The sequence below is a fragment of the Phoenix dactylifera genome, unplaced genomic scaffold, assembly GCF_009389715.1.
Source record: "Phoenix dactylifera cultivar Barhee BC4 unplaced genomic scaffold, palm_55x_up_171113_PBpolish2nd_filt_p 001506F, whole genome shotgun sequence".
Classification (NCBI taxonomy): Eukaryota; Viridiplantae; Streptophyta; class Magnoliopsida; order Arecales; family Arecaceae; genus Phoenix; species Phoenix dactylifera.
Genome location: NW_024068816.1, coordinates 69406 through 91507, shown reverse-complemented (window position 1 = coordinate 91507; position 22102 = coordinate 69406). Strand labels below are relative to the sequence as shown.

At 39.0% G+C, this 22102-nt stretch overlaps 1 protein-coding gene across 1 annotated transcript; it reads left to right on the top strand.

The window, feature by feature from the left end:
- The first annotated feature begins 343 nt into the window (after positions 1-343).
- Positions 344-18887, top strand: LOC120108707 (ABC transporter C family member 2-like). Its single transcript, XM_039122395.1, has 9 exons — positions 344-799; positions 2678-2858; positions 3012-3335; positions 4420-5176; positions 6009-6130; positions 6947-7192; positions 14968-15069; positions 17657-17978; positions 18404-18887. The coding sequence occupies exons 1-9, from the start codon at positions 384-386 to the stop codon at positions 18499-18501; spliced, it is 2568 nt and encodes an 855-aa protein (XP_038978323.1). The 5' UTR covers positions 344-383; the 3' UTR covers positions 18502-18887.
- Positions 18888-22102: the final 3215 nt, after the last annotated feature.

Sequence of the window (22102 nt, the reverse complement as noted above, 5' to 3'; positions counted from 1 at the left end):
TCATATCAAGTATGAAATAACTTGTTCATGGAGCGCAGAAATGAAGATCACCTTTATCTTACATTAAAATAAAAGTAGAACAGAAAGTTCCTGCAGTATTTCAATGAACATGGATTCTGAAGTCTGAATCCTCTTTCCTCATCACTTATTGGCATATAAACCTGCTTACAAGGTTTGAAGAACTAACCACACTGTGGTATGGTATTCTGTATTAAGGCGACCCAAGGTACTTTCCTTGTGCAGTACCCAAGTACATTGACAAACCATGAGTCCATTTAGTGGCATACTACAGTACTGGTGCTCCCCTGTGCTGCAGTATTTCAAACTTGCTTGCTTGCTTAGAAGTTCAGCACTAGGGTTTCATTTGCTTTATTTTGATCTGCATGTTTTTCCTATTTTTTGTCCAGGTATTTGATAATTGTTTCAAGGATCAACTGAAAAATAAGACCAGGGTGCTTGTTACCAACCAACTACATTTTCTGAGAAATGTGGACAGGATTATCCTGCTTCATGAAGGCATGGTGAAAGAGGAGGGTACCTATGAAGAACTTAGTAGCAATGGAGTACTCTTTCAACAATTAATGGAAAATGCTGGGACAATGGAGGAACCGACAGAAGAGAAACAAGGTGAAGACCTTGGTCAAGAGACTTTAAAATATGCTGAATATGGCAAGGTCATAAAGAAAGAGAATGGCTTGTTGAAGAGTGAGAAAAAATCAAAACTAAAAGAAGGAAAGTCTGTTCTTATCAAACACGAGGAACGTGAAACAGGTGTTGTCAGCTTGAAGGTACTTGCAAGGTAAAACTTTTCCTACTACCTAGAAAGGTTAGAATTCAAGTGTAAAAATTCTAATTGGCTTTTCTTCTAGTTGAATGAGTTCATAACAACATTTTTATTCTACTATTAAACCAAAACTCTGGTCTGTTATGCGATTATTCATCTCCATATCTCCACCCTGCTTTAAGTATTTTCATATTTATAAGACATATTTACACATAATCCAGTTCTTACTCTTAATAGGAAACAAGAGAGGTGCACATCTGATAACTAGCTGTCTTGATATCAAATAATATGCGTAGCAAAATTAATTTATCTGATTGGAAGATCACAGCTATCCCTACCCCTCTCACATGCATTCTGTACGCTGAGGATTCTATGAGAATAATCATGTGCATACCATGTGCTGGAATTTTCTATTGAATCATTGAAGCTTTAGATCTTGAAGCCTGGCTTCAGTTGGTTATTTGACTTCTTAAGTTAATTTAACTGTGTTGTCTTGGAACATCTTGTAGAAATTCTAGTATACATCCTTGGACAGATGAACCCCCCTTCCATTTTCTATGTTTTAAAAAGGTTTATCTTGATTTACTTGCAAGATTTTGGCATTGACTAAGTCATCATGTTGGTATTGCTTGTTGAGGTTAGAGGTGTGGATCCAGACCAAGTTATATTTGCCTATGGAACATCCTATTTGATCATCAATGCTGTTAGCATTTATGTGCTGGTACACTCTACTCATGTGCATGCTCACCAATCCCACTCCATTAACTATCCACCTGCCCAATTAATGCAAGCCAGGAATTGCTGGCAAAGCTAGGAGGGTTGACATTAAGTTGACATCCGATCATAGTTTCTTGCTCTAAACTATAGGAGTCTTTGCTGGAGTTATGCTCTGCAGCTGATCTCAACCTGATGTGTTTAGGTTTTGCTGTTGCTGTTAATGTCACCATATTTTGTAAATTTTAGTTTATTAAACTTCTTGTTAATTTAGGAACTAAGGGGCCATTTGGGATCACTTTCATTTTTCTTATTTTTCAGAAATAGAAAATAAAAATTTTATTTTTGTTTATTTCTAAATTTTTGAAAATATAAACATGTTTGATATAGTCAATTATTTTTTAAAGCATAATATGATAATGGCTGCTAAGGTGGTAATAGTTGTGGCAGAGACAATGGAGGTCGTAGTGGTGATGGCGGCGGTGGTGTTGGGGGCATTTATGATGTGGTGATGATGGGGATGATGGTGGTGTTAGTGCGGTAGAGGTCGTGGTGGCGACGGTGTGTTGGTGGTGTGGGATGGCAGTGATGGTGGAGATGATAGTGGTGATGGTGGTAATGGTGGTGGTGGTGGAGACAGCAATGGTGATAGTGGCGGCGATGGTGGCGACTGGGTGATGGTAAAATATATGAGTTTCTTATTTTTGTACATAATGAAAGCAAGATTTGCATACTTTCATTTTTTCTAGAAATAATGAAATTGACTTTTAAAAAATAGAAAATAAAAAATATAGAACCAAACATGCTTTTTTTTCTCTTTTTTTGTGATCTTGTTTTTGTAAATGAAAAATAAGAGATAAAAGCGATGCCAAATAGGCTCTAAATTCTAAATTTTCTGAAAATGTTGTTACCTGGATTATTCTTGGGAATGTGGAATTGTTTCAAATTGTTAGCAACATATTTTAAAAGATATGTAATTTATAAACACTACCATTGAATTCATTGGAGACACTATTTTTGGCCAGAAATAGTTATAATAATCAGGGAACTATTCTACACCAGAAAACTTGCATATGTTGATCATGCTTTATATTGTTGATTTCTTTGCTTTGTCACTTTAAGTTATATGTGGTTGATGTTGTTATGTGAGATTATTCACTTGATATTGCTTTTTTCCAGATACAAAAATGCATTGGGCGGACTCTGGGTGGTTATCATACTCTTTTCTTGCTATACCTTGACTGAAGTTCTCCGGGTTTCAAGTAGCACATGGTTGAGTGTTTGGACGGATCAAAGCTCCCTGAAGAGCCACGGACCTGGTTTTTATGTTCTGATATATGCACTTATATCTTTTGGGCAGGTATTTATGCGAGTTGTTAAAGTCATACCATATTGTTCTAAATTCTTGTGATGAGAATTGTCAACAGTTTCAGATAGGATTCAGGTTCAGCAGTATATAAAAGCTTCCTAGTTATTGCTCTGAATAAAATTTCATGTTCTGACATTTTTTTAGGTACTGGTGACGCTAACAAACTCTTACTGGTTGATCATCTCAAGTCTCTATGCTGCCAAGAGGCTACATAATGACATGCTTCACTCTATATTAAGAGCTCCAATGGTTTTCTTTCACACCAATCCACTTGGACGGATCATCAATAGGTTTGCAAAAGATTTAGGTGATATCGATCGCAATGTTGCTGTCTATGTAAATATGTTTATGGGACAGTTCTCGCAGCTCTGTTCAACATTTGTTCTCATAGGCATTGTGAGCTCCTTATCTCTCTGGGCCATAATGCCACTCCTGATCTTGTTTTATGCAGCCTATTTATACTATCAGGTACAGTATTTCATTTCAACTTGAAGTGTCATGTTTCTTTGTTTGTTAATTTATGGTATTAAACATGCAATACTATTGGTTTTATTGCTAATTTATTAAAGATATGCATTTTCTTTTGCCAACATATACAATGGTTCTAAGATTAATGTGCTTGGTCATTATTTCATGATATGTTTGTCACTGATTGCTAAATGCCTGATAAATTAGGATCTATCAGATTCATTGATTTTGTAACACCAAGCATACTCGGTTAATAGAGTTAAGAAATGCTTTTCTGAACTCGATCTGGGGACTTGTGATGCCTTGCACATATCACATCTTTTGATATACAAAGCATGGGGAACACTTTACAGATAAACTAATAATTGCAATTTTACACTAATGTAATCTAATGTTCAGCTGCGTTTCTGAATCCTAGATGGCCAATTTTTCATATGAATTATGGAATCTTAGTCTGAGAAGTTTGTTAAATTTTCATTCAGACATGTACCAGCTGCTTTTTCTTCTGTTTCAGTCCTCTTTTCTGATCCTTCCAGAAATATGAGAGCGCCTTGTGGGGTTCTCTAATATTTAGTGCATGTTACCCTGGACTGAATTTAATCTGTCCTCTTCTTTTTCTGATCCTTACAGAACTATGCGAGTGCCTTGTGAGGTTCTCATCTAACATTTAATGCATGTTACCATGGAACTCACTTAACTTTCCATTTTTTTATCCTCTGTAGGTGCAGATTCTAAGTTCTCTCTGTTCTACTGATTATTAATGCTATGTGATGGTTGATTTTACGTCCAATCAGCATGGTATCTACAGTCCTTCCATTCTAATATATTGGTTTATATATTCTCGTCATTCTCTGTATAATGGTTTACATCATGACAGTTTGAAAAGCCATCTCCAAATTGTAATAGAGCTACATGCACATAGGATAGGTGTATTACATACTGACTACTTTGACATCTCATGTAAATGATTAATCACCAGACATAGCAAATTGGTCAATTGTTACATAGTTGCAGATTACGTAGTTTCTAGCAGTTGACTGTGGTTGTGGTGTTTGAACTTCTGTTATTGATATTGCTTTTGCAGAGTACTGCCCGTGAAGCTAAGCGTTTGGATTCCATAACTAGATCTCCTGTCTATGCCCAATTTGGAGAAGCATTGAATGGTCTGTCAACTATCCGTGCATATAAAGCATATGATAGAATAGCCAACATTAATGGTAAATCAATGGACAACAATGTTAGATTTACACTTGTAAATATTGGTGCAAATCGGTGGCTTGCTATTCGTTTAGAGACATTGGGAGGCATAATGATCTGGTTTACAGCAACTTTTGCTGTTTTGCAAAACCAACGTTCAGAAAATCAGAAGGCTTTTGCATCAACGATGGGTCTGCTCCTTACTTATGCTTTAAATATTACCAACCTATTGACTGCTGTCCTGCGACTTGCAAGTCTTGCTGAAAATAGTTTAAATGCTGTTGAGCGAGTTGGGACATATATAGATTTGCCTTCTGAGGCTCCTACTATTATTGAAAACAATAGACCACCATCAGGTTGGCCATCATCAGGAGCTATAAAATTTCAAGATGTTGTTCTTAGGTACCGGCCAGAACTTCCTCCTGTCCTTCATGGCATATCATTCACAATTGAAGCAAGTGAAAAGGTTGGAATAGTTGGGAGGACTGGGGCTGGAAAATCTAGCATGCTTAATGCTTTATTTCGGATGGTGGAGCTGGAAAGAGGAAAAATATTTATTGATGATTATGATGTTTCAAAATTTGGTCTTTGGGATTTGCGTAATGCCCTCGGGATAATACCACAAGTGCCTGTTCTATTTTCAGGTATGTTATTTCCATTACCCATAAAGAACACTTAATAACAGACAAATAACAATTCTTGTTACCATGGTGTAATTTGAAAGTTTTTGAACTCCTATATTTCATACAGCAAGAACCAAAGCATGACTGTCTTATCTAACTAGGTATACCTTTCTCTTTGGGAGGCTTTTAGTTATGCATTTATTTCTTGGATAGAACATCCAGTTTGCAACACTCTATTTGCATATTTAGTAGGAAGAATTCTTGATGATCTTGTTAGATTAATAATGATACCTTGTTTCTTCTGAATATCACAAATATGCTAGGTCATTTGATTTATCTTCATGTTGTAATATTTATCACTATAAATTCTAAGATGCTAGCAAAGTTAGAGTAAGGCTGGTGAGTTCTTCGAAGAAGGTTTGTTATCTATATATTTGGATGAGTAAAATGTTTTTTCCCCTTTTAAAGAAAGATTGCTGAAATGTTAATACGACAGATTAGTTTGGTTTTTTGATGTTGCAACCATGTTTACTTAAATAATGTAATGATTTTAGTTTCTGGATATGATTGGGTATTTCGATCATCAGTCACTATGAAAAAGCATAAGATAGCTGTTTATATCAACCTAAAAGAAGTACAATTTTGTATAACCATCTGCAGTAATGGGTAAACTGCTGTTGATGATCCTGCAGATTCTAAAGCTTCCTGTGACCTATAGTTTGTTGAACAGATGTAAAATTAACCCATTTTCCAAAGAACAAATTGGGAGGATTGATTTCCATCAATGATTCTTGCTATGTTCTTTACGCCCTCCTTTTCAAATTTTGACTATCTTTCCCATATATGTGTCAAGGAACTGTCCGATTTAATCTGGACCCCTTCAGTGAGCACAGTGATGCAGATCTTTGGGAGGCCTTGGAGAGAGCACATTTAAAAGATGTCATCCGGAGGAATGCTTTGGGGCTTGATGCTGAGGTATTCATATGCCTGCATCCTTTTTTCAGCAGTCTTTCTTCTGGTAGAATAAGATGCATTTGTAATGGCTTCATGGTCCCTCTCTTTTTTCTTTCCTTGTTTTCTGTTTAAGACTTATGGTCAGTGACCAGTTGCAGCAAAATAGTGGAAGAACTCAGAATCATTTTTAACATAATGGAGCTTAGGCTTCATATTTTGTATATTATCTTTTCAGCATGGATAGGCACGTTTGTGTGGCACTAATATTGCAATTTTTTGTTGATTTGACGCTTAATTGTGTTTAATTACAACAACAGCAAAAAAAAGAAAATAAAGCTTTCAATTGTTCACAAGGCTATTTGTTCTACCTGTATGACAATATATTATCACAAATCAAAATGTATAGTGTCTGTAGTGATAGTTGTTATACCTTCATCTCCCATACCATGTAGTATAGTCATTTGATGAAGTTGTGGGATCATGAAGTAAAATGTTTACTTTTACAATATAAGAACAAGATACAATATCTAATGATTTCGGAACATTATGGGTTAAAACATCAATATTTGAATTGTGTTATTGTAATTTGTATTATTGGAGCCTGTCAAACACTAAAAAAATGTGGAAAGCATTCATTTGCTAACAATACCATTTTCTTTTTTGTCAGTGTGTAAGTAATTAGGCTCTTTGTGAAGTCTATTAGTTGTAATCAATTATATCTTTAAAGGTAAATTGGCATGCTTAATACACAATGATAGAAATAATTTAGTTTCTTATTTGTTCATCAAATTAATCATATACAAGGTAGTGACTTATTCAAACTTGCAATTTCCGAAGGTTTCTGAGGCTGGGGAAAATTTTAGTGTTGGTCAAAGACAACTGCTAAGTCTTGCTCGTGCATTGCTGCGGAGATCAAAAATTCTTGTTCTTGATGAAGCAACTGCAGCTGTAGATGTTAGAACTGATGCTCTTATCCAAAAAACAATCAGAGAAGAATTCAAATCTTGTACAATGCTCATTATAGCCCACCGTTTGAATACAATCATTGATTGTGACCGTCTTCTTCTCCTTAGTTCTGGTCAGGTAATCCTTAAATCTACAAGTTGTTGCTTTGCAATCATTTTACTTGGATGGTATGTCCACATGCAAGTTCTCTCTCTCTCTCTCTCTCTCTCTCTCTCTGACTGGCAGATTAGTCGCATATATTTATAACTTTGTCTTATGTGTGTGGGCCAATTTAACATTCTTTTAAGGCATCTTCTACTATGTATTGATCACCTATGGTCCTTGTTTAGGACTCCAAAATTGACTTCGAAATTTTTTCTGGAATATTCTGTAGCTTCTACATAAACTTAGACTTGGACACTTTGATAGACTAGGATTTTTGGACATTTATTTTTGGCAAACTGTTTAATTGATGTAGTAATATAGGCACCTCATGCTTAGGAAAGGCTAAGTCTAAGCCATGTGGGGGATAAATAAGGATATGCATTATTGTTTTATTCTGAATATATTAACCATAACCACCAGATAAATCCCAACATTTTGAGGTTGACTATGTACATTATTCTTCACCATTTATTCCAGGTGCATATCCTTTAACATTGTCAAGTTTTCCAAACCCTTGTTCATTCATATGAGGCTCTTTCTTCCCACTTCTTTTAATCCTTAAAACTTTTCCACGTTGTTCTCCTAATGAGGCTGTCTTTCATCATTGCACATGCACGTACCATCTCAGACAGTACAAACCAGTTAATTATCAATGAGTGCAACTCTTATCCTTTCTCTAATGTACTTGACTTTAACACTATAAGTTGTGGTTTACTTATCGGACACGCAAATCTATGTTGTAGTATCTGATGTTTGTCTAGCATGTACCATGTTGTATTGTGCCATCAGAATGTTTGTATGATACTATATACTGATGGGGACATCAGCTAGGCCACCAGTTTATTTGCATGTTTATTTTATTATTTTATCTCTGGGTTATTTGCATTTTAGGGTTCATTTGTGTATTTTGGGTTTATTGGAAATTATTTTGTGTAAGGGGGTTTTATTTTAATTGTTCTTATTTGGGCCCTATTTATAGGGGACTTTTATGTTGATTAGGGTTAATGAAGTGATTTGGAATTTTCTTCCCCCTACGTTCTTTCTTTTTTTTTTCTCCTCTCCTCTATTCTTCCTGCGTCTCTACAACCTCTTCTTCCTTCTCCTTCTCTTGTTCTTCCTTCTCCTCTTTCCCTGCACTGGTGCTGCATCAACTTGGTATCAGAGCAAGACTGGCTTTGCCCCTGCTGCCAAGGCCACGATCCAGCTCTTTCCCTTCTCTGTCACTCTCGGTTTTCAACAGATTAAAAAAAAGGGGAAACCTTGCGGCTGCTTTCCTCCTTCCACCCGTCACCGCGCCCGAGGCCACCATTGCCACCACTAGGTGCCGCCAACAGCGCCGAACCCCGTCGGTCGCCCACGCCGCCGGTATCAAGCCCCACGAGAGCGCCGCCGTCCCGAGTGTATTGCGTCCGCTACCAACCGTCGGCGTCGGGTCCATAGAGGGGACCGTCGCCGATCTTCGCTGCAGGCCACGAAGCCGTGGCCATGATCTTGTCGCCGCCGCCGCAGGTCGTGGAGCCGCCGTCGTGATCCCTGCCCCGGGCCCGCAGCCGCCGCCGCCGCCACGAAGATCGGCGTCCTCCCGAACCGTTGGGAGGTTGAAGGAAGCTCTAACGGGTAAGTACCGAGCCCGTTAACCCGCAACCCATTAGCCCGGTTCCAAAAAAAAAAAAAAAAAACTGTAGGTTCACGTGACCCGCACGTGTCCCAAAAAAAAAAAAAACTTACCTCTGTTCTGCCGAGAGGAAACCCAAAGGGTTTCCGCCGCCACCATCGCCATCGTCTTCGCCGTCGTCACCACGATCTGTAGCTGGCGTCCGCCGCCGCTGCTGGCGTCCGCCGCCGCTGCTGGCGTCCGCCGCCGCTGCCGTCGTCGTCGCCTTGCCGTCGCTGCCCTTGTCGAAGCCGTCGCAGCCAAGCCGCCACCATCTTCTTCCCCGTTTCTGAATTGACAGCGTCCGCCGTGCCGCCTGCGCTGCTACGCCGTCGCCGAGTCCGTGGTGCCCCTTCGTCTCCCCGCGGTGCCGCTTCACCTCCTTCTGTGGCCGCCATCGTCCCGCCACCCACCACCCGAGCTCCGACGTCTTTTCGCCAGCAGTCCGCCCCCCCATCTCCCTTCCGCCGCACACCGCGCCACCCGAGCACCCCGCCACCTCTCCTCCCCTTTGCCTCCGCCGAGCTCCGACGTCTCTTCGCCGGCAGCCCGCCCTCCCCCCCTCTTTCCCCTACCATCGGCCTCAACCGTCACCAAATCGGCTTCCCCCTCCGTCTCACTAAGCTGCCAGCCCCAACCCACTTCGCCCCACCCCTGTGTTCGCACTCACCCAATCCCACCGACCCACACGCCCCCGTATTTACTTCCCTGGGGCCCAGGTGTCGGGCCTGCGCTAGCTTCCTCTTTATAGGCCCCGAACCAGCAGCCCGCAACCCGCAAGTTTTGGATCCGCCCCGGCTGCCTCCCCAGTCCCCACAGGTACAACCAGCAGGGGCTACGCCAAACCGAGATCAGATTACTTTCTCCCTTCTCTCCTCCATTTGTCAAGCCCAGCAGACTCGCAGAGGCACTGTGAAAAGATCCAAGTAGACGCCAACTGAAAGGGTCCATCAGCTGCAACCACACTTCTGATCATCGCCCATGAGCACACGATTTTGGTCGACTACTTCACGACAGATGATAGGTTTCTACTTTTCTGGCTTGTTTATCTAATTATGTTCTAATTCTTTTGCATGACAGTCCCATTTTGAAACTTATTTTATTGTCAAACTGCAAAACCTAGAACATTTACCACCACACCCGTCCTACCCACCATTTAAATCTAAATATTAAATTAGTACACCTTAGCGACAGGACAGTTCTCAACATCCATAGATCAGATAACTTTCGGATTTTGAGCGACCGTAACACGTATTTGCAACCGAATTTCTTATAGTGACTAATTTTCTACCTTAATTCTGAAATAACCAAAGTACAAATCAGTAGTATTTAATTTTAAGTTATTTTTGTAAAAAATTGCTGATTTCCGAATCATAGTAGATTGTATTAGTAGGTTGTCCTACATTGCATTTGGTAAGTTAGGATTCATTAGTAGCATTGCATATCATATCAACTAGAGTAGTCCCTGCATGCCAACCCGTAGTGGTAGAGAGTACCTTCTCACTGAGTCTCAGACCCCTTTACCCACCATGGACCCCAGAGTTCTACAAGATATTTTGGACCAATTAGCTGCATTACGAGTTGACCGAGACAAATTCAAACGAGAGATCCATGCTCTAGTGCAACATCCTAGGAATCCTGAACCGTCAACCCCAATCGCAGCTTATCCCGAGCTTGGTTTGGCCACACCACCTGTAGCTTTTTTCCATCCCCCTAGGAACCAACTTCCTCCTGATCACCAGCGCGATCTTGACGAGCGACTACTTCGTACCGTACGAGTAGATGCCCCCACATTTGCTGGTCAATTAGAGCCGAGCGTGTACCTTGATTGGAGAGCAGCCATGGATAATTATTTTGAGTGGTACGACATGATTGATGATAGAAAAGTACGGTTTGCTAAAATGAAGCTTATTGGGCAAGCTCACTGGTACTAGCATAACGTTGAACATATGCGTGAGACCCAAAGGCTTCCTCGTATCACCACCTGGGAGGATATGAAAGAAAAACTGAATGAGAAGTATCTGTCATTCTCTTACCGACGTCTTATGGATAGGTGGCAGAAACTAACTCAAGGGACTTCAACCGTTGCCGATTACATTGCACGATTTGAGGAGTTTCACATGAGGTGCGGTGTAATCGAAGAGGAGACTATTACTCTCTCTAGGTTTCGGGCAGGACTCCGCGAGGAGATCCAGAAAGAACTAATCCTCCGAGAGATTACTACTCTTGGCCAAGCATACCAGTTGGCGCAAGATGTAGATAGTTTCTTACAAGCCCCTGTAGTGAGGCGTACCGACCCTCGACCCATGGCCCCAGGAGCTCGACCTAATCAAAACTACCTCCCACAACCCAGGCAGCTTCCCAATCCTTCTAACCAGCCCGGCCCTAGCCAAGCATCGATTCGAACATCCCCGAAACCTGTCCAGAACTCTTCAAATGATAAAGAAAAGGGTATACTAGGTCCCAATCCTCGTTCTAGAAGCCAAAACCAATGTTTCAGGTGCCAAAAGTTTGGCCATATCGCGTCCCAATGTAATGCCAAGACCTATCTAATGACTGAACTTGAAGTAGGAACCCAGGAGACTGAATATGTTGAAGAAGTCTATGAACCAAACATCGAGGATTTTGTAGAAGACTTTGGAGACGAACAGCCCGGGTTAGAGTTTATCCAGTCTAAACCCCAAAATGAGCCCACTGATCGGAATGACCAAAATCCTAGGCTTCATGTGGTTCGGTGTACTCTAGCTCAAACCAAGATCGAACAAGATTGGCGTAGAACCTTCCTATTTTACACGTTTTTTAAGATCAATGATAAAACATGCAAAATCCTATTTGATAGCGGGAGTTGCATCAACGCCATTGCGTCTGGAGTTGTTTCCCGCCTCGGCCTGAAATCTACCCCTCATCCCAACCCATATAAGGTATTCTGGGTAAATAAGACATCCAGCTCGGTGTCGGAAAGATGCCTTGTCCCGATTCAATTCCTATGTTATAAAGACGAGATCTGGTGCGACTGCCTTCCGATGGACGTAGGTCAAGTCATTCTAGGGAGACCTTGGTTATACGATAGGGACGTCACACTTCATGGACGTTCGAATTCGTGTAGCTTTATGTTCCAGGGTCGGAAAATTATACTGAACTCATTACCTTCCCGAGAGCCCGCCTCTACAAAAAAGAGTGCTACCCTACAGAAAGATAAATCACTTCACATCATTACTTCGAACGAGGTAATGAAAGATATCGACAACCAATCACCTGTGTCTAACCTTGTGGCTAGAGTTATCAATGTGGGGTCGAATCCTGAGCACCCACCCGCAGTAGTTTCCTTGTTGGAGGAGTTTCACTCTGTTTTCTCTCAGGATTTTTCAGATACACTTCCTGCGATGCGTGACCTCCAGCACGTCATTGACCTCATTCCTGGAGCATCCGTGCCAACTTTTCCCCATCATAGGCTCAACCCAAACGACCACACTGAACTGAAATGTGAAGTTGACAAACTCCTCACTCGAGGGTATATTCGTGAGAGTTTGAGCCCCTGTGCTATACCCACACTCCGCATCCCCAATAAAATTACGGTTAAGTATCGTTTTTCCATCCCTAGGCTGAACGACCTCTTAGATTGTCTAGTGCCACGATCCCATGGCAAGATGTCAATATGGACTTCGTATTGGGACTTCCTCGTACCTATATCAAGCACGATTCCATATTTATGATTGTGGACCATTTTTCAGATATGGCTCCTTTTCTCCTATGTCCTAAGACTTCTAACAATTCTAGAGTTGCCAAACTTTATTTCAATGAAGTCGTTAGACCTCCTGACCTTCCAACACCTATTATATCTGATAGAGATGTTAGCTTCGTGAGTTCCTTTAGGAAAATTCTTGGACACATGATTGGCATTAAATTAAAATTTTCGTCGGCCTATACTAGGACCTGGGATTTAGTGTTACCGACCGTCGAGTTTGCATATAATAGTTCGGTCAATAGGTCCTTAGGCGTGAGTCCTTTCGAAGTGGTGAATGAATATAAACCTAGGAAGCCCATAGACTTGATTCCCATGTCTCATCAACATAGAGTCTCTGAGTCTGCACAATCATTTGCTTCACACTTGCATTCATTGCATCAGGAGATCAGCAAACATATTCACTCTAATAATTTAAAATATAAATCCCTTGCTGATTTGCACAGACGTTATAAAGAATTGAATGTAGGCGATTATGTCATGGTAAGAATTAGACCTGAACGACTCCCTTCGGGAACGTTTAAAAAGTTGCAATCTCGTAGTGCGGGACCGTTTAAAGTTTTAAAGAAAATCAGTTCTAATGCTTATGTTGTAGATCTTTCTGAAGACTATGGGATTAGTGCGACATTTAATATTAAAGATTTAGTCCCATACAAGAAGTCCACATTCATTCCTTCTGATCCTTTTGTTGATACACCCGTTGTTGTTGATCACCCTGACCCAGCACCTGCTATTGAGCCTCCACCTTCAAAGTTTCATGCACGCAGAGAACACAAAGAACATATATTAGATGAGCAGGTTATTTCTACCAGGAGAGGAAGCTACCAACGTTATCTTGTTCGGTGGAAAGGTCGACCCGAATCAGATGTGACGTGGATTTCGCGAGCCGAGTTGCAGCGCCTTGACCCTGATTTTCTGGAGCAGTACGATAGCCGACCAGATCTGCACTTGACGTGGTCGAGTTTTTTCCACCCGGGAGGAGTTGATGGGGACATCAGCTAGGCCACCAGTTTATTTGCATGTTTATTTTATTATTTTATCTCTGGGTTATTTGCATTTTAGGGTTCATTTGTGTATTTTGGGTTTATTGGGAATTATTTTGTGTAAGGGGGTTTTATTTTAATTGTTCTTATTTGGGCCCTATTTATAGGGGACTTTTATGTTGATTAGGGTTAATGAAGTGATTTGGAATTTTCTTCCCCCTACGTTCTTCTTTTTTTTCTCCTCTCCTCCTCTATTCTTCCTGCGTCTCTACAACCTCTTCTTCCTTCTCCTTCTCTTGTTCTTCCTTCTTCTCCTCTTTCCCCGCACTGGTGCTGCATCATATACGCTAACGGTATACACTCCATGCACATTCATGGATGTTGGTAGATGCTACTCTTATTTTATGTGGTTCTGTTAAGCTTAAAGTATCAAATTTCCATTTCTTTCTTAGTGAAAAGTTTGGGTGGTTTCCTGCAAATTTGAATTCCTACATCCATGACACCATGTGACACTTTTATTTGACCATATGTTTGTTTTACCAAAGGTCAACCTTAGCATTTTTCATATCTGTGCTTGTTTTATGTGGATCAACCTATCTTCTTAAGAACTGGTTTGGTCACCAAATAACTCTTTATGGTTCTAATTGGTGTTCACAAAAGATGATAATATCATCAGTATATACTAACCAACATGAATATGTTTGTTTTACCAATGATTAACCTTAGCATTTTCGTATCTGTGCTTGTTTTACGTGGATCTGCCTATCTTTTTAAGAAATGGTTTGGTCACCAAATAACTATTTATGGTTCTAATTGGTGTTCACAAAAGATGATAATATCATCAGTATATGCTAACCAACATGAATATCAAGTCCTAATATTGCTACCTGGTGTTCACATTTCTTACACCTTAAACCTTCCACCGGTAAATTTGTGAAACTTTGATAAATGAAGTCCTTTTGTTGTCTATTTTCTCTTTTTGGTAAGTAAATGAAGAAATTATTTGTTTTAAGAAGTCATTTGTCATTAAGGGAACACTGGATGGTTAGCTTTGGAATACTTCCTAACAAGGAAATAATGAGCCACATGGAATGATATCTCAAGAATTCACATTAAAATGCTGTGTGTCATCAGGCCAGACCTGCTTCATAATGAGCCTAAAAGAATATGTTGTCTTGTGTGGTCAATGTTCTTGTCTAATCAGTATGTGTATGAAATCTGTAACTATATTTGCTTATTAACATATAAATGGGTACGGTTGTTTGGTGCATGATTATTCATGAGTCTGGTTATGTTTGCTCAACAAAAGTTGTTTGAAGGTTAGGGTTTGGAATACTTTGCCATTGCCATCGACTAACTATTTCTGCAGGTATTGGAATTTGACACTCCAGAGAAACTTTTACGGAACGGGGACGGTGCTTTCTCCAAGATGGTTCAGAGTACTGGAGCTGCCAATGCTCAATACTTACAGGTACTATCACATCATTTCCTTTTTTTTAATTTTCTTTTGTTATTTGCTGATAGAGGATATCTTTTGGATACTGATATCTTCTCCATATGCACATGGTTTTATACCATACTTGTCGTGTTCTACTAGAAATATGATTTAAGTAGTGGCTTAGGAGACTAATCTTCTTTTTTATTTTAACATTATCATTTTTTTCTTTATATTTTAGTATTCTTTTGATTCCTCCGTTTTTGGATTTCTATCATTTTCCTAGGTCATTTGTGTTCTTACCCACAAACATAAATTGAAGAAAGAAAACAAATTAAATGTTTGGTTACATAATATGATAATGCTACTTCAATAATGGCATATGGAATGGAAAGAATCATATATCAAAAATGTTGAACGAGGATTCCTGATTACTTTTTTTCGTTCATTCTGCAAATCACATAGCATGGCTGACATGGTGTGTTGCAAAAATTGTTAGTTCTGATTGTTTTATTCACGAACTTGTTTGAACTCCAGACTCTAAATCAAGCTGCATAGATGATAGCTTATTGATTATGACAAATATTCTTTTTCCTTCATATAGCCATTTACCATTTTCAAGACATTTTATCTAGCATCTAGAAAGACATATGAAGGGGCTTTTTTTTTTTTTTCTTTTTTTGCTAAAACGATAGGAGGGGAGGGGGAGAGGAAACCTCACCTGCGTAGCAGCCCCCACTAGGCCCCCCTTCCACCGGGGAATGTTTGATACAAGTAGAAATTTTTGCTTATACCCTCCCCGACCCGTGGGTCACCCCACGTGTGAGTACGTCACCCCAGCGCCACCTCAGTGCCAGGTGGACCAGATAGCGCTCTCACCGAGCGTGTCCAAGCGGGGGGCATTCGGTTCCTACATTTAATCGACGCCCGCGCGTTTCGAACCTGGACCACGCCGGTGGAAACAAAGCTCCGTTCCAACTGTGCTACCACCTTGGTGGCAAGACATCTGAAGGTTTCATGATGTTTTGAAACTCGCACTCCGCATGCTTGGCAATTGTTAGCATGAAATGATAGTTTTCTGGAAGAAATTTGAAGCAGTTGAATGAAATATGTTTTGCATCAAATTCTTCTGTTTGTCAAAAAATATGACGGTTTGAGAAATTTAGTGTGCCATGACACTATTTTTATGTACAAATTATTTTATGCTTCCACTCCTCTAAAAAACAAAGTTGGATGATATAATGCAAATTTGACCATGAGCACTGTGTCATTTGTGCAAACTCAGGAAAATGCCATTTATTGAAAACTTTAGAACGGATTAATTGGGGCATATTTCTCCAAAAGCTCTACTTAAGTTCCAAAGGATGGTTGTGCACATTTGTTAAAATGGCAAACCGTTGTACAAACAGACAAATACCTTATCTTGTATTAGTTGTCTGATTGAAGGAACTCTACTCACTGTATCTGGATTTCTGATCCTCTCTTTCGAACATTCAGGTGACTTCTTAGCATTTGGTCCACTAGTTATCATCATCATCATCATCATCAAGATTCATGCATGAGATTTCCATTCTCTGAACGCATATTTAGTGTCATTTAACATTCTGCTTGTGTAGTACACTGAGAGTGGTTTCTCTAATCTACTTGGAGCAATTTCACTCATTACAATGTTCTGGCATAGATCTCTTGGACTGATCCTGTGTGGAAATTTCTATGTTGCCTTTGAACCAAGTACTTGACATATTAACGAAAAAGAAAATATAAACCACCATCGAACATGCTCCCCCACCCCCCACCCCCCCCCCCCCCCCCCCCAAAAAAAAAAGAAAGAAAAGCAAAAAACCAACAAAAACAGCAGCAAAGAATATTTCACATGCGTCAATAATCAGCAGATCTGCAGCCTAATCTGATTAAAGTTTGGCATTAGGTGATTTCTTTGAGGAGCTATGTCTCCTTTATTGCTTAGACATTTTGTGCTTCCTTGGTGTTTATTTCCAACTATTGGGCTGTTTGGATATTTTTACAGGATTGGGTTGAAAAATCGGTAGGAATCAGCCCTGTTGACGTTTCTATCATGAATTTTCTAAGATCCCATCCAAACCCAGCCCAAATCCTAGCCTTTGGGCTGCAGAAAGAACAAAAATGACCTATGGAGATCTTTTTTCTCTTCCCACAAGATTTGGGTTGAGTGGTATTTGATTGATACAGGACCATGCTTAAATGGATAGCCCAATCCACAAATCCCACAGAATTTTCAACTCAATTCTATAGGAATATCCAAATAGGCCCTATATGTAGTTTTATTACAACTAAGTGTCAAAAAAAAAAAAAAAGGAATGCTACCTTAAAATTAAAATTAAACAATATGCCAACTTTCACCTTATTAAGATGCCTCTCTCTAACATATCACTGAACCAACTAGAGACATAATATTTTATTAGATTTGTAAGTAAGTTTAAGCATCTCTCTGAATACCTGAGAAATTATAATCAAATTGAGTTTTACAATTTTCATTTATTATCATCTGAATCTATGTTCATGAAGTACTTTATCGTTGAAATTAGCCTATTTACTGCAAATTCTAATTTTCATCTATTGTCTGCATTGGGAAAAAAATCGGCAGGGTTTAGTATTTACGGTTGCTGCGAACAGATCTAGCAAGAAAGAGACCCAGGAGCAACAAGGTCAAAGGAGATGGTTGGCTTCTTCTCGCTGGGCAGCTGCTGCCCAATTTGCACTTGCAGTCAGCCTCACATCTTCACAAAACAACCTTCAACAACTACAGATTGATGATGAGAACAGCATACTTAGAAGAACAAAGGATGCTGTTATCACACTCCAAAGTGTGCTGGAAGGGAAGCATGATATTGAAATTCAAGAGACATTGGATCACTGCGAGATCCCCAAAGATCGATGGTGGTCTTCTCTCTACAAGATGGTTGAAGGTAAATTTTCTCAATGACCATGCATTGCAGGGAGAGATTTGCATGAAACAGAGCTAAATAGCAGCCTATAGGGACAATTAGCAAGTGTGACTTCTTATGACTTGGATGATTGCATTAGATTCAACATAACTGCATAAGATCTGGTATCAGGTCTGCCTGATTTCATAGATTACCATGTTGGCACATTCATACAATATTCATGTATAACAGCCTAAGAAAGTAGGTGTCATCCATTTGATGCATTTCAAAAATGTTCTGGTGCATCCTTTCAGAATGCATAAAACCCCACCATATGTATTCCTAATTGAAGCAAAACATCAGCTGGTCCATTCAGTTGACTGTAAGGATGTTAGATACTACATTTGCTGGCATATTTCACAGGTGTTTGTTGCAACATTTTTTCATGTCATATTTGTTACATTCAGGTCTTGCAGTGATGAGTAGATTGGCTCGTAACCGGCTTCAACAACCAGATTATACTTTTGAAGAAGGATCACATGATTGGGACCAATTGGAGATGTAGGATGTCCGAAGAGCCATGTTTCTTATTTGAATCATGGAGTGGTAAATTACACGGGAAAGTTTGTATGGCCATGGCCATTTTTCCTGTTGGTATCTGACATACAGGCATATTTGAAGACACTTGATTGATGTACCACTTGGCCTATAGTTTGGTAGAATGGTTACTCTCGGTTCTCTCAATCATGACTGTTGAGAAATGCCGATTGTAACTATAATAAATGGATAATGAATGTGCATGAATTAGTTTAATGGTGATCTTATTCCCTAAAAGGTGATAATGCCTGTGTTACTGATTCATTTAAAGTGTGTCAGGGCAAAGATTATAGGGATCAGCAGAGGAGAGGTGATATAATTTTTCAGAATGAAGTAATTTATCTTTTTCCGCTACATGCAACCCCTCACTTTATAGTTCAATTGCATATGAAGATCCCAGTGAAGTTTGTAAATAAATCTCAACTTTCTCTCAGTAAATCAGAATATTTATTGCATTTTCTTTCATTTCTCCTTACACTTGGCCTGCAGAGCTTCTAACAAATGACCTAGCCATGCCTCTCAACATCATCATTGTCGGATATGAACTTACCATCATGATTGTTTGAAAGAGTTGTTGATGTTTTCTCGAACAAAAGGCAACAGTGTTGAGAGATTATTTCACTTGTTAGAAGATCCGAAGCGAGCGATGGGGGGAAATAAGAAGAAACATAATATGTGTGTGTGTGTGTGTGTGTATATATATATATATATATATATATATATATATATATATATATATATATATATATATATATATATATATATATATATTATTAATGAAAAAGCTGAGTAAAACCACTATTTATCATTGGAGAATTTCTTGGATAAAAGGTTCTCGATGTGCAAATATTTAAAAGAGGGATCTTCGGATTCAGTTAATGCGAGGGAATCGTGCATAAAAATTATAAAATGACAATCACTTACAACAGGTTTATTTGGTGGTTTCCCTAACTTCATTTTCAGATTGTATTCTTGATGGTTCTGGCTTGTTTTCCTAAATGTTATTCCATCCTGTAATATTTCAGTTTGTTCCCCTGATGTACCCAAAGGAGAGAGTTTTACCAAACCAGGTGCCGGACTGATCAAGAAAAGGAAACTGTAATAGATATCGTAACAAGACAATCACATTGACGTCTGACGTTCTATTTCTCAAAATACAAGTAATTATAACTGGGATAGCAATGGCTGGTCTGCTTTGCTAAGTATATATTTTCCGTGACAGATAAAAAATTGAAGGTATAGTATTTTTCCAATGTCCAACACTTGGCCCATCGACATTCCTAGATTATGGGGTCAAAAATGGGAGGGAAAGGTTTTTCGTGCAATATTGTTGAGTACCCTTTGGTTTCAGTGAAATTTCTTTTGAACATTAAGTCATCTAGCGTTTGCCGGTCAGCTGTTTTGAATGTTGAGATGTTTCTTAGTTTGTCTTGCGTAGTTTTCCTTTTCATGTGTAAGGGTTTCGGTGCCTATCTTTCTCTCGTCTTTTTTCTTTGGCAGCACCGAGAAGTGCTGTTGGATTATTTTCGTCAGTCAGTGGTCGATGTGTTTTATATGATGGTTTTGTTGCAGAATTTCTTGGAGCACGAGTTTTATAGGGGCTTGTTATTTTGCTTTTGTTTGTACCCTATCTTTTTTGTATTTGCTTAATGTTAGTTTTGTTCTTTTTTTCCTTTTTCTGCATGGATTTTGTTGTGTGTTTGTTCGCGCACGCGTATATGCATACTGATTTTATATAGTATTTTGTTGTGTGTTTGTTTATACACACACACACATACGTATACATACTGATTTTAGGGTATATATCATGGTTCTTATGTTCCTTTGTTGGAAGGATTGGTCCATAGTGAATATTAGTTCTTATGTTTGGTTTGGACATGGTAGATATCAAAACATACACGAGGTTTTCGATGTTATTAAGCCAGCATCTAACCGGATAGGGAATGCTACTAAAATAATTATAAGATAGGGGTATATATGTAAATATTAATTTTAGAAACAAATATTCAAAACATTAAGTCAAGAAGAGGATACATGCAAAAGTCTTAGTAAACAAATTTAATTTTATTACATAATACAATAATGTATTATATTATGTAGCATAAAAATATTATCAAAGATGTAACATTGTTTATATAATACAATGGTGATATTACAATTACAGTATTATTTTTATATTAAAAGTATTGATAGCATCATGTCATTAATAATAGCAAAATTAGCAATATAAGATTAGGGGTGCAAATGGATCGGATCATACCAGATCATGAGTGACCCTAACCTAATTAGGTTTCTTGTTTGAGTCTTAATTATGCATCCAGATCCAATCTAATAGAAAATTGGATCAAATCGGGTCGGTGTTGCTTCAAAATCGAAATCTTCCATCTGTAGCATGTCTTCAGTAGAATTCAATCTCTCACTAGGTTCTCCTGAAACTCCATCGTGTTTCCATCTATATTTGTTGGGAAAGTTACAAATGGTCTGAAACCATATTTTCATATGAAAAATTAGTCAATAACATAAGAGAGAGAGAGAGAGAGATTGCATTATAATTTGACCCTGTTCAAACTTTTGCCAAGCTTTTTTCTCCATGGACCAAGAGCTTGAGCCGAAGCTTTAGCTCGGGCCTGAATCAAAGATCATAGAACTTGTTTGGTTTGCACCTCTACGGCCTACGAGCCGAGCCTAAATTGTTTTACAAGTTCGATTCAGATCAAGTCGTAGGATTGAAAATCCAAATTTATCCAAATTTCAAATGAGTCGGATCGGATCGGATCTAAATTCAGTAAACCTAGATCCGACCCACTTTTAGACCTCGACCCGGCCCCATGAGTCCTCCAAAATGGTTCGGTCGGGTCACAGGTCAACCCGACCTATCTTATATAAGATGTATGATATTAGTAAAATTATTATTAATAGCATTATATTACTATATGTAATGCATACTGTAATAGTATTAGACAATTATTATATATAATACTGACTCAATGAAATAATTGCAGCTATAACTTCAATTGCAAGTGAAATCTCATGGAACCAAAATGACCAATAATAGAAACCAAATCGCTGAAAGAATTGAAAAGTACTTCTCAGATTCAGCTTTCATTAATGCACCTGTCCCATTGTTGTCTTCCTCCAAAATGATAAGAAGACAGTGAAAGATTGTTGCTCTCAACTGTCTGGTGGTTAAGCTAACAACTTCTGCAATGAGCTTCTACAGGAATGTGAAGTGATTAATTATGAGCTAGTATAGGGGAACAGATTGGCCTCTTGGTGGGGTAACAACATGCTATGAAGCTGTCAATGTACAACATGCTATGTACAAGAACAGAATTTCTATGTTTGATACTATAATATATGCTTAGTCCACAAGGTAACTTTAGGCATCATTCCATCAATATGCCTCTTGATTGTTGGAATATCGCTGGAGGCTATAACACAAAATGTTGAATGAAGTACTCAAATTTGAATGTAAAGTAGCAAAAGTTAAATAACCTTAATGCAGTAGGATGATCAATTTCCACTTCATGTAAGCAAATAGCCAAAGTCAGATCAACTCAGATCACAAC

Bases quoted from the DNA above. Each gene is read 5' to 3' on its own strand.
- LOC120108707 (XM_039122395.1), top strand. From the start codon at position 384: ATGTTTTTCCTATTTTTTGTCCAGGTATTTGATAATTGTTTCAAGGAT. The intron at 3,336-4,419 runs GTACAGTATTTC...TTGCTTTTGCAG, and splicing joins CAGCCTATTTATACTATCAG to AGTACTGCCCGTGAAGCTAA. The intron at 5,177-6,008 runs GTATGTTATTTC...ATATGTGTCAAG, and splicing joins AGTGCCTGTTCTATTTTCAG to GAACTGTCCGATTTAATCTG.